We start from the raw sequence: 14006 nt of genomic DNA on the forward strand, positions 1-14006 counted from the left end.
AAGAATGATCTATAAAGTTATACTTACTCTATGTACTCGGCGAGGCTGGATTTGTTCCAAATACCAGCACATTCACAAATAATAGGTTCCATTGTTGGTCTGTAATATAGATAAAAATATTGTCAATTTATTACTTTGTTAGCAAACTTTAGACTATCTAGAACGAAATCACACATTTACACGAACAGAAAATGTACAACATAATCAATTAACAAAATATCCAGGGAAATAGATTTTTTTGCATAAACAAAAAAGCGAAAAAAGTCTAAATAGATATATCGTTAAAACTACAGCATGCGTTATTTTATTTAAGTGCATTACTGTCTTCAATTAAAAAAAATGAAATTTGTGTTCTTGATCCATTGAATCACGGGCTTTGAGTTTCGTTGTTTTACGCATGTCATGGATAAAAATGCCACTAACTACTGTGAACCTATAAATCTAATTTGAAGATATTATATTTTATTTCAAATTATATTTTTTCGCAAGAATATGAAATGCAAGAATATGAAATACGAAGCATTGTTTTGTTAAACGATAATAACTATTTTAGAAAATTATATCTTGTCTTTTTTCTTAATATGCACAACACACAACGTTTGTGTTCCTTAGTTAAATCATTGTGTTTTATTAACATTCACTGCAATATAACATTTGATAGATTTTTCTTGACAATGGTATATTGAGGTTTTAAAAAACATATGCTGAATATCTTACTTTAGTTCCCTAACTTTACAACCAACATAGACGTCTTTATAACTACTGTCCTTGAAATACTTGTCTATCTGTAAGGAAACAAATGGACAACATTTTATAAACAAACTATTATTCATATTTATAAACACAATTGGTAAAGGAACGTTAATTCAATTTTAAAAACGTAATTAATGTATAAAAATGTTTCTTATTATTATTGACTTTAATTTTATCATATATCTTTATATAGCCACTTAATTAATACTGATGAATTACCTATCCTGACGTTAAAATAAACAGCCTGGTTTAGACTGCACGTATGGCGTGTTATAGGTGTGTTATTTATGGTGCAAGGATCGACTTACTTCAGCACAGAAAGGGGTAGCAACATTAGCAAATGCTGCTGATGATGTATTCGCCATTGAAGGATGATATGGTACATTCTGTAATCTCATCTCGTTGTCTGTAGTTGTACTTCCTATATATATATATATACATAATTATAAAGTAGTGTTATACGTTTATTCGTTATTTAATGCTGCAATGTTTGTCGAATATATCAATGTCAGTGTCAGGTATATTTGAAAAATGAACATACTCAATTTTACGTAAATGTTTTATAAAGATCAAACCCTGCTGGGAACATGAAAGTAACATACAAAAGCATAGTGCTAGATTACGCTTATTTTAGTAAAGTTAGAGTTACCTCCGTTAAAACATGATTTACTTACGATATTTGGCAAAGCCAGGGGCTGAAAATGAAAATGAAATATGCATGAAATATATATAAAAGAAAACAAACATTAAGCGTATACGAATGTATGTATATATCTTTTACTGAGTATCAAATGTGTATTTTGTCATAATGTGTTAAATTGCGTTGTTTTCATATACATGTATATATCTATTTCTTCAATACATTCTTTTTTTGTAAATTCTTGCACAAGATATATGCATATTTCATTTTAACGAGATTTTACTCTGTGTGGCGGCGATAGAATGCTTTAATCGTCAAATTAGTAGTGGCGGGGATTGTAGACTACCTGGGTTCAAATCCCGTTAGGGTTTTCGTGAGCAGAAACATGTATCATCACTGTACTGTCTCGGTGAGATTTTTTTACTGGACTTTTAATTATATTTTCACAGTGCACACTTTAAATATGCTCTCAATATCATATGTTTTAAAGACAAACACCTGTTTTTAGATTAGTAATTCTTCTCACAAAGTTCTCTGTAGGAAAGCATTCATTATTTTAATATTTCTGTTCGTACCATATTAACTGGTTAAAAAATGACAGTTATAAAATGAAAGTAAAACTTATACGATAACAAAGATCTGCCAGTATATGTATACTTACACCCCAATAATAGATAATAAACAAGTAATCCAATGCCGAGAGCCAGCAAAAATGCACCAATTATCAGTAAGACAATGAGACAACAATTTCGTGCCGTCACTGCACGTGCGGATTTGGTCGACTTGATGGAATCACTAGGACTATTTCCTAATGTCCCGGAGGAGCCTCCATAGTCATAGTTTCTATGACTCCAGCCCTGATGATAACCACCGCCAGAGTCTCCACCATGGAAACGACGCGGCATCTGATATACAAAAAATAACAAGTCAGTCAAACATTACAACTTTAACTTAATGAAGGTATTATCTATGGACGCTTTTACGCTACTTTGAAGTTTTGCAGAGAACAATTACTGCAGATTAATTATAGAAAAATGGTCATAAGCTCCTTCATTTGCAAAAGAAATCCCAAAAGTACTATTATTTTAAAACTCTAAGATATGTAAATAGTAAGCGCAATGATGCATTTTTCCGGTATATTGAGTTATGTGTTTCAACTAAATAAGTCTTTACTAGCCACTTAACGTTTAGCAACATATTCATATACCCGGCGATCGTCGTATGTTTTAATCAAAGACTTAATTAAATGAGCTTATGCATTTGTGAGGCCGTCGAATGGTGATGGTGTTAACTTTGTGAAAAACTTGTGAAATGATCAGTGGAAACGCCATCAGATTACACCTATTTTAACGTCCATTCATTAAGTTGCCATTCATGAAGTTGAAAAGCCATTTTGCAGATGTGTTGATCTAGAACACATGTTTCTTTTATTTGTTCGGACAGAGCCAGTAAGATATCACGTCTACTTGCTAAACTTAAAATTAAAAATATCAAAATCAGTAAAATATATTTTCTGAAAGTCTATGGCAGCAGGTAAAAACTTTTATAGTTCCCATTTAAATAAAGGATACATCATTTTTTTTAACAGAACTACTACTTATTAACTTTTGTTACATAGCTATACATATGACGAAAAACTGGCTCAGAATCTAAGAATCTAAGGCTATATTCTGCTATGTTATTTGAAGTGAAAGGTATAGAAAGTTATCAGTATTTTAAAATGCAGCAATAGATAAAAGTTTCCACTTTTTCATAGGCATGTGTGATATATTTTAATGGAGTATATAGGAGTTGCTTATCTCTGTTATTTACATCATCCCTGGTTTGGATTATGGTTGAAAATAAACCTAATACAATAAAAACATATACTGTATATATAATTTAATAACGTTCAACAATGAAAGTTATAACGTCTGACTCAGGTATATAGCAAGTAACTGAAGGCTAGTTTATCAACAATTTATATCATGTATGTCAGAGATGGGTGGACTAACCAAATCTCTAATGACCGCAATATATCACAGCACTCTTGTCCTGTGGTGACTCACATGTCATCAAAAACTTTATGTTTTAAAACAAACAGCAAAACAATATTTATATTTAATGTACATTTCTTATAGACCCGCTGCAAGCGCACGTAGATTACTTCCATGTTTATTATCAATTATCTCTATAAGAAAAATGCCTGTATACTTTGAAACTGCAGATGTGCAGTTAAACAATGTGGTCCTCTCTAAACATGAATAAAAGTCAATTATTTTGATATAGTAACTCATACAATCCAGCTTTCCCTTAGTGTTAAATGATATACAAATGACAGGAAATTGTCATGCAACAAAACCAGGTTTTATCAATTATGCTTGGACAAAAACAAATAATGAAGACTGTGGTTATGTGATAGAATAAGAGACGTGGTAGCATTCGTTGGTAAATGTAGCAGTTATTATCAGAAGAGACAACTTGTCTATATATATGTATTATACATGTCAAATAAAAATAATAATGTTTAGACGGCATCGTTTGTCTATGTATAACACTCTAGAGTCACCCTCGCAGTTTGGAGACAGGATTAATCCATGTTCAGTATAATAACAGACAACGAACATTTGGCAGATACTCGAAAAAAAAAAACGTTATATTTTATATAAATGAATAACAAAAAAGGAGTAAGCCTATCAATGACTGGGGCTTATCAATAACAGAATGTTTGTTTCTTAATTTATATCAAAAGTATCCAATGTTTTGATGTTTACTTAGAAAACACACAAATCTTTCAAATATTGTTAGTATCGTTTATAAATCTGTTTGAAGTCATTTTGTAGGCTTGAAACATTGTGTAGGCTTGAAGTCATTTTGTAGGCTTGAAACAGACATAACGTGGGCTATCGTGTTAAGTGACAAATTGTTTTTAATTTATCACGTGGTACTATCAAGTTCAAAGATGGTCATCATCAGGCTAGTGGCTACATACAATATATCTCCGGTCTCATGTCTAACAGCCTTAGGTCAAACGATACATTCCTTCACATGCCATTTGTTGTTGACTTGTTTTGTTTATACTTCATAATATCAAATCTTGTACGCGGTAAATGGCCAAAGAAGACACCTTTATCGTTAAAAAGAGATACAGAAAATCTGAACTTTATAAATTTATTGATGATTTGAAAGCGTTTCTTGCTGTTTTGATTACTAAGTTCAGCTAGCAGGCAATGTGTGATTATAAATCGAGTACAAAATGAGCACTGATTATCTAAGAGCGCATTTCATTGGGTCCGTTGTCTTTATTAATTTATTTATTTTGTATTTAACCATTTCACTTCAACGTATTTCATAAGCAGTTTTTCCAAACATTTCATCAATATAATATCGTCTGTTGGGAATCTGATAATGATCTTGTTGATCCTGTATTATGTTAACAGATAACATTTCATATGTTTTCTTATCAGATAACTCTATTCTTTTGATCTAGCACGACGTGTTGACAGCAATATACTTGTATGATATAAAACTGGCCGATACCCTCCCCGGGTCTTCTTTATCATCTGATCATTGTTTCAATAAATTGTCCACATGATCAAGTTTTATTTTGACCCTACCTGCAAAATTACAGTCCAAAATTAATGTTTATATAAGTAACAACGTGTATCATTTGTTCATCGTTTGTTAAAGCCGTCTTTATAACATTTAATAAATTATGCATTATTCCAACATATCTATCACTATGATTACAATGGTGTTAATTATTTTAAAGCTCAGAAAACTATGCCGAGACCTTTCAATACATACATGTACATTGTAATGTATGTTATAACTGTCCAGAAAATCCTTAAATATTTTGGGAAAAAGGAACTGTCATTTTGGAAATAAGATCAAAATGATAATAATACCTTAGTTTTCAAAATAAAATTACAAATGTTTAACTTATGAATACTAATTTTCTTTAGAACTAATACAAGCCAATTATTTTGAGATTTTAAAGTTGAATTTATTGAGACTTAAACGTTTATGTTCCCGCTATTTTCTTATGTTGCATAAGAAAATAGCGTGAACATAAACGTTTAAGTCTAATTCACGCAAGAATCAAATTTGTTTAAATACATAAGCAAAATAGTTGTTTTTCAAAATAGCGTATATAATGCAACGTGTTATTCTGCTATCAATTAAAACGTATTTTTTAAGTTTCCGCAGAGTTTGGTTTTCAATCAATATATGAACGCCCAATTAATTCAATCATATACATTTGGTGGTGGTGTTGGTAGTTTTCACTCCGGATCATGGCAGTAATTAAGCCACATTGAATTCACCAGAGCACAGTTCAGCCACCGCATCGTTCCTGGGCAGGCTGTCAAGCAGTTTACCAGTACTATAGTTGCCTTCACTTTCGCCAGGAATAGAAACTTCTGTGCGAATGACCGTAGAAAAGAATTCATGATGAATCGTAACGAAAGTGACCTGCTGACTCTAGCTCACGGAACATGTGACTTGGTCACGACTCTAGCTCATGAAACTAGTGACTTGGTCACGACTCTAGCTCACGGAACATGTTACTCGGTCACATATCTACCTCATGGAACATTTTACTCTGTTTCGACTCTAGCTCGCGGAACATGCTCCACGGCCATAACTCCCACTCATAGATATCATGTCGAACTCACCAATCTTTATTAAGTATGTACACATGACACTAATCATAGTTAAGCAGCTGGGTGGACTTTGTGTCATTGAAAATAAAAGCAAAAACAAAAGAAACAACAACAAAAAATAAAACAACGAAATATTCAATACATGGTTATAACAACTACATGTATGATAATTGTTATTCTATAACTTAATCATTTAGTGACAATGAATTTCATTCCAGGCTAACTACAGTGTGTATCCCGTTAAAGGAATGTGAAAATAATGCAGGAATTCAGCACGAGTAACGCCGAATCGCCTGATAGTAAATGGACCAAACTATTTTATAGTGGATTCTAAATACATGTATAAATCATACGGCACCCAGGACATTATATTTTAATCTGCTTTACAAATATTTCCAGCAAAGTGTTTACATTTGAAACATTTTCCAATTTACTAGAGTCAAATAATACTGAAAAGAGCAGATAAAAAGTAATTCAAACTTTTTTGGTGCATCAAATTTGTTGAAAAACTAAACCGAGCCGACGACAACAGATGATTTAATGTACATATTTCCGTTTTGACATAACAAACAGACAGTACATGTTTATATAAGAATTACTTCATTGAAATAATGACAAGAGGTTATATTACAACATGGACCTTGTAATGTTAATTCGACATCTAGGTTGTACAATGTTTAAACATGTTCATGCCCGTTCAACATCATTTTTGTGTACTTAAATTGTATGAAAGATATCTGTCCTGTTTATATTTATAAGATGATTTCTTGTCATATATATTATAAATATCACAGGTATGATAGAGTTGTAAACAATATGATAATATATTCAACACCATATGTACAACTAAAATATTTTAGATATTTATTACTGTTATTTATTATTTGATATAAAATAATTTTTATATAATCATAAATTGATAATTTTATATATCTTACCTGATACTTTAAATTTTATAATACACCGTTTGATACACAGAACATGATATATAATTTGATGTATTTAATTTAAAATATATGCAACATAATTACACGGAATATAAACGAACATATTCAATAATTTAGATATTTAGTTGTCTAGTTATTATTTCAAAGTAGTCCGTAACTATTTACAATATATTTTACAAGACTACCATAGAAGTCTTTCAAATACAGTGCATTTTGGCCTCCATCAATAAGCGCAATTCACTATTATATTAATTAACACGAGCAATATTCAACCATCCTTATATATAAAAAAATTACTTGCTTCATATCAAATAATTACTTGCTTCATTAATACAGAATCATATATATTTTCAGCATTAATGTCAAACTAATATCTTTATATATTTTCTTTTTGTACAGTGAGCCTACAGAAAAAAATGTACATACAGAATTAGTCGTTCTCCAGAAATCATCGTCAGTCTTTGTGGACATTCTCGGCATTGTATCGCCTTTCATATGTTCTACCCATTCCGGTGTTTCTCGTGTCATCTTGTTTAGGAATCCAAACACGGAATAATTCACAAAATCACAATGTTATAAATCCATTTCAAAATCAGCAATATTAAAGAAATACTGAGTACAAAATAACTTATTATTCGCAATCAAATATAAACGCTATTAAAAGTATCCGAAATGTAAGAACGAAATTTATCAAAAGAGGACGTAGCAAGGTTTGCTGTCACCAACTACCTTTATGTAAATAAGTTAGGTAAGTCAGCTGTCCGCTTATAATGTGTTCAGCTTGTCACTCTGCAGAATCAATTACATGTGACAATTTGAAGGTGTCCAAATTTGTGCACTCCCTTCTTACGTAAAAGCCGCAGACGAGTCCCGGATAAAACATTAAACATTTGTTGAATGAATTGGTTCTGTCAAGACAATATTTTGCCAAAATAAATAATTCTGAAAGAAAAATTTCTTAAAACAAACGTGATAAGACAAACAATTTATCACAAAAATGTTGCACTTCTTATAGTTAACAATTTATCGTGTTTCATACGGCATACGTTTTGTAACGAAAAAAAAATGACCACCAGTGGCAAAATTAATTTAAATCTTAAAATTCTCTCTAAAAGAGTATTTATGCAGCATTAGTTCGTGTACCAATGTAACTATGATACAAGTGTTAAATTGCGTTGGTAAACAATTGATGAATGATGTCGTGAAAGGTAAAGGTCCCGCAGGGCTGGGCAGTAAAACGATATCTTCATCTTTGTCAGGAAATGTCCACAAGCAAAATTAAGATATCATGCGCTACACTAGTCAGTCTGCTCGGGCGAGATACATTTGACGGACTGTGTCTTCGTACATGTTAAAATATCTTATTTTATAGATTGTTCCAGTGTAAACGTCGTTTAATAAACAAGACCTATAAACAAAAAAAATGCGGAGAAAGATTATTTAAAATTTTGTTAGTAATTTTTCTTTCTTCTAATGAAGTGTTTATTTGATATTTTAAAAAATAGTGTGTGTGCGAATGTGTGTGTGTGTGTGCGTGCGTGTGTTTTTATTATTTTTATTCTGATGTTACAATAAGTTAATTAGAAGATGTTGATATATTCTTAATGAGAATTGGAACATGGTATTATTTAGAACAATGCTTGATTTAGTATATATCTTATTACGAACCTACGACAAAACATGTGATGAATTGAGGCACTTACATAAATATACTTACTTTTTTGTGAATTATTATAGCCGGGGAGCGCCTCCAGGAAAAAGGCGAAAAACTCGCACACAGCCATAACAATCGTTAATCTTACCTGAATGTCGAAATTTAATAGAGAAAATAAGAAATCTTTTAGATATCTCGGTAGTTATTCAAGAGCTATCAAATAAATGATTTTTATAGAAATGCAATTTCAGTGAGTACCTGTGATTCGGTATGCACTTCATCTTGATGTTATATCTGTGAACAATATTCTATAAATGTATACTTATATACGCATTTTATGCTATAGTAATTTCTGTCTCTGCTTACAGCATGCAAATGGAAATAGAGTGTCAATTATCCTGTAAATTCGATTTCATAAGTATGTCCATCTTGAAAGGATGTATGTGTGTACATTGAAAAGCGTCAGGAAAACAAAGAGTGACAAGAATTATGTGATAGTTATTGTAACTATATATGTAATTATCATGAGACTTGATATTATATATGACGGGAAATAAACGTAACTTATATTGTACAAGTGAAAAAACTTATTAAGTGAACGAATTATCAAAGAAATGTGATAAGAACTTATCCGGACCATAAATGTGCAGGTTATGAGTATCTATAAGACGTGTGGTATATGGAATGTGATCTAGTATATTTATAACTGAGAAGAAATCACAGTATAGTCTTATAACGGTAAAAGCTGGTGTAATTTATGACTAACTAAAAGAAAGATGTTACAAACTGACTGGAACAGAGTAAAATATTTCCCGGGGCTACATCAAACAGTGTTTATTGACAGGTTAACTACCTATAATGTATTGAATCTTGTAATTTATCACATGTCTCTGAATCTGGTTACCAATTATTAATAGTACGGGAAACTTGTTGTTTTATTGTTCTTCTGTTTTAAATTGATAAAAGTTAATTTGTAACCCAGTTCTCACTTACAAGCGCATGCGGAGAGCAGGTATACAAGTTGTAGACTCAGATTCATTGAGTGTGAGCGCAACACCTCTCACGCCCCATGCATATAGCACCGGCTTTAACTTGTAGTACGGTATCTTTTATCATGAATTTTACCAATAATTGTCCCCGTTGGACCGTAATTTACCAAAGGGGCACACCGGTTCAGTCATTTTTCGATGTTACTTGTGTGTGGCCCGCGGTTGAAAATGACTGGCACCAGGGAGTAATAGAGGCGGTTGTAAACACTTCAATACATACTAAATTATTCTCCTTTGTTAATGAATAAGGTATGTGTGTAATGCCGATTCTTTCACTTGTGCTTTAATGTTTATTTAAAGTCGCCTATAGAAGAGTGTTCAACATCTCATCTACGATAATTAATTGAAAGTCTGGGTATATCAGACTCGATACTTGTAGTCCACTGAATCCGGCACAATCACTAACACTTGTGTATCTATAGATGGGAGTTTTTAATTTAAATAATTAAGGGGCAGTACCTGGTGACTTAGAAGTGACAGAACTACTTTCATAATAGTATATTTTAATAGATTCACCGTGTTTTACACAAGAACTTTTAAAGAAATTATCTATGTCCATTATTTGAATAATTTGATGTTTGGCATAATTGTCAAGGGTTATCTGCAGTGTGATATACATCCCTACTATACGGTGGCTCTTTCACATTTTGGGATCTGAAAGCCCTCGACCAAAAACAAAGCTTTAAAAGGTTAACACATTTTAAAAAATACCCGTTTTAAAGGATATGCAAGTCTTTCAAAAATAAGGATAAGCAAGTCTTTCAAAAATTGAAGAATGCTTTTCCAGGTAGAACATTTTTCTCATTACTTTGGAGGCAATGTCGAGAAGAGAGTGGGACAATGTATCATTCATCAAATAGGCCAAAGTTTACTTGAAGATGAAGAAATAACTCAAGATATGTCTCCTGGTAAAAGAGTATGCGCAAGTTGATATTTAGTAAAGTTCTAGCGACGTCATTTGTGGAAACTTCATATCGAAATGGCATCCAGAAGAACATATAACCTAATGGGAAAGGTCTTTATTTAACTTACTCTTTAGGCAAACTCAAGTAAACGATTATAATACAAAAACATATTATTTTTGGATTTATCTAAGCAGCAAATTATTAATTCCAATATAAAGCAGATATAAACAAAAGCAGATATAAAATCTAAATCTTAAACTGATATCACAAAGTTCATATATGTATCTGAAATAGTGCATGTGTTAAAGCATTACTGGTTGCTATTGCTAAGGGAAAACAACAGTTCCAAAACATGTGTTTTGAAAAAGAGAATCAATGACCCCACAGGGCAGGGCCAATTAAGACCCTAGGGATTTTATTTAAACAAGCACTCCCAAGAAGATGTTTTATGCTAAAAATCTAAGATCTTGCTATTTGAGTTTTTAAAAAGATTTTTTATAATTTTTACAATATACATGTAAGGAAAATCAATAACCCCCTTGCATGGGGCCAATTTTGACACTATTAGAAGATTTTCCATGCTTAATATATTTTCTTTGTTTTTACCATAGACATATAAGGAAAATCAATAACCCCCAGGGCGGGCCAATTTTGACCCCAGGGAATTTATTACCTACTAGAAGATGTTTCATGCTTGATATCTTAGCTCTAGCTCCTTGGACTTTTTTAAAGAAGATTTTTGATTGAATACATATAAGGAAAATCAATAATCTCCCTGGGGCGGGGCCAATTTTGACGCTTGGGCTTTTATTTGAACAAACTTAGTAGACACTCACTAGAAGATGTTTCATGCTTAATATCTAAGCTCTAGCTATTTGGGTTTTTAAAAGTTTTCCTATATACATATAAGGAAAATCAATGACCCCCTGGGGCGGGGCTTATTTTGACCCCAGAGCTTTTATTTGAACAAACTTGGTAGACACTCACTAGAAGATGTTTCATGCTAAATATTTAAGCTCTAGCTCTTTGGGGTTTTTTTTAAAGAATTTTTTTTTTTCAATTTTTTTCATTTGGTTGACATGACAACCAGAGTTTTGAACCAGAGTTTTGCATGGAATTAAATTCTTTGAACAATTTTTAAAGGTGACCACCAAAGGAACATTCCTGTGAAGTTTGGATAAAAATTGCCTTAGCCGTTTATGAGGAAAAGTCTTTTAAAGTAAAAGTTAACAGACAGACAGACGATGGACGGACCAGTGATGGACAGACGGACGCCGAAAGAATTGTGTTCACAAAAGCTCACCTTGTCACTTTGTGACAGGTGAGCTAAAAAGAGGTAAAATAATAAACAAGAGGGCCATGATGGCCCTTATATCGCTCACCTGATTTTGAAGGCTCAATCTCAATTTATTTGGGCTGTGTGACCTAGCTTTTGATCACAGATGACCCATATTCGAATCTCACATAGAAATCACCAAAACAACCAATCTGACCAATTTTCAGCATATTTAAATCACAACAGTATCCTCTAGTGTGTAAACAAGGTTTTTCCATATTTGGGCTATGTGACCTAGTTTTTGATCCCAGTTGACCCATATTTGAGATTGATCTAGAAATCATCAAAATAATCTGTGTGACCAATTTCCAGGATATTTGGATCAAAACAGTAGCCTCTAGTGTGTAAACAAGGTTATTCCATAGCACTGTGTATTCAAACAACCTTTTTAACCAAAATTTCCAGGATATTTGGACTGGAACAGTACACCCTAGTGTTAACAAGGTTTTTCCATATAAGGGCTGTGTGACATAGTTTTTGCACAAGTGGCCAATATTCACGAATGGACGACTGACTTTAAACGATCCTAAAAGCTCACACTGAGCTAGCTCAGGTGAGTGAAAAATAGTCCTTACTGGTTAGTAATGCAGTAAAAATATGGTGATAAATACTGCAAAATCAGTCCTTATTCACACATAACATGTAAATCATTTCTTGAATATTGAATAATTTTATTTTTCTTAAAATCTTAGTACATTTTTCCCAATTTTTTTAATTTTCTTGAATATAATCTAAACATATTGCTCTAGATAAACTAGAACTCCGCGAGTCGGATGTGTCGCCTTGTGAACAATATAGTTTAGGAGCAATGGCCAGGACAAAAATGAAATATAAAATTTAACAAAGGGCAATAACTCAAAAAATAAGAAATGCAGAGCAGCAGTTTCTGTGCACTGCACTTGTTATCAATAAGATCTATCATTCTCTGAAGTTTCAAGTCCATATCTTTTATAATTTATGAGAAATGGCCTGGACAAAAATATGACAATTAATAAAGGGTAATAACTCAAAAATAAGAAATGCAGAGTACCGGTTCTTGTACACTGCACTTTTTCTTAATGTGATCTATCATCCTATGAAGTTTCATGTCCTTAGCTTTCATACTTGAGGAGAAATGACCTGGACAAAAATAAAGTATGAAAATTAACAAAGGGCAATAACTCAAAAAATAAGAAATGCAGAGTACTGGTTCTTTTGCACTGCACTTCTTCTTAATGAGATCTATCATCCTATGAAGTTTCATGTCCTTAGCTTACATACTTGAGGAGAAATGACCTGGACAAAAATAAAGTATGAAAATTAACAAAGGGCAATAACTCAAAAAATAAGAAATGCAGAGTACTGGTTCTTTTGCACTGCACTTCTTCTTAATGAGATCTATCATCCTATGAAGTTTCAAGTCCATAGCTTTTATAGTTGAAGAGAAATGGCCCGGACAAAATTAAAGTATGAAAATTTACAAAGGGCAATTACTCAAAAGTTAAGAAGTGCAGAGCAGGGGTCCTTGTGCACTGCACTTCGGGTTATTAAAAGAAGCATGCATACTAAGTTTGAAGTCAATCCGACTTATAGTGACTAAGTTATGCTCCGGACAAGCGACGCCGTCACCGCAGACACTGCAGATGCCGACACCGCCGACAAAAGTAACCCCTATATGTCGGCTTTTCAAGGGGACACAAAAACTACAAACTCTTCATTTATTTGAGTGACAAATAATACACGACTGCCTTATTTGCGAACTTACTAATTTTTCATCACTATTACTGCAGGAATTACTGGGAGTGGGGAGACTAAGCCAACTATCCTCCATATTACACCAATAACACTATTTGTGTTATTTCATTTCCCCCTTATCACACAAAATTAAACATCAGATGCCTATGCAAACAGCTTACAAGTTAGATGACTTAGTAGGTAATCAATTGACATAAATCATGCTACCAAACTTCATATAATTTCAATAATGAATATGACAAAATTATTCCAAATCTCCATGCACGACATCTTTTGCATTCAGTTTACATTAAGCATTTGATTTTGATGGCCTTACTAGGTAAATTAGGGAAAAGGTAACATAAA

General features: G+C 32.4%; 1 protein-coding gene across 1 annotated transcript in view; it reads right to left on the bottom strand.

Annotated features, from left to right (window-relative positions):
* LOC132744302 (fibrillin-2-like) overlaps positions 1-8203 on the bottom strand; it is a 94241-nt gene extending 86038 nt beyond the window's left edge. The window contains exons 1-6 of the mRNA XM_060732968.1: positions 7410-8203; positions 2055-2298; positions 1428-1448; positions 1062-1174; positions 718-785; positions 28-99 (exon numbers count right to left, since the gene is read on the bottom strand). Of these exons, the coding sequence (XP_060588951.1) occupies positions 28-99; positions 718-785; positions 1062-1174; positions 1428-1448; positions 2055-2298; positions 7410-7511 (620 nt within the window). The 5' untranslated portion in view covers positions 7512-8203. The remainder of the gene's footprint in view (positions 1-27; positions 100-717; positions 786-1061; positions 1175-1427; positions 1449-2054; positions 2299-7409) is intronic.
* Positions 8204-14006: the final 5803 nt, after the last annotated feature.

This window comes from Ruditapes philippinarum, unplaced genomic scaffold (genome assembly GCF_026571515.1).
Source record: "Ruditapes philippinarum isolate M1 unplaced genomic scaffold, ASM2657151v2 ctg1632_1_1_1_1, whole genome shotgun sequence".
Lineage (NCBI taxonomy): Eukaryota > Metazoa > Mollusca > Bivalvia > Venerida > Veneridae > Ruditapes > Ruditapes philippinarum.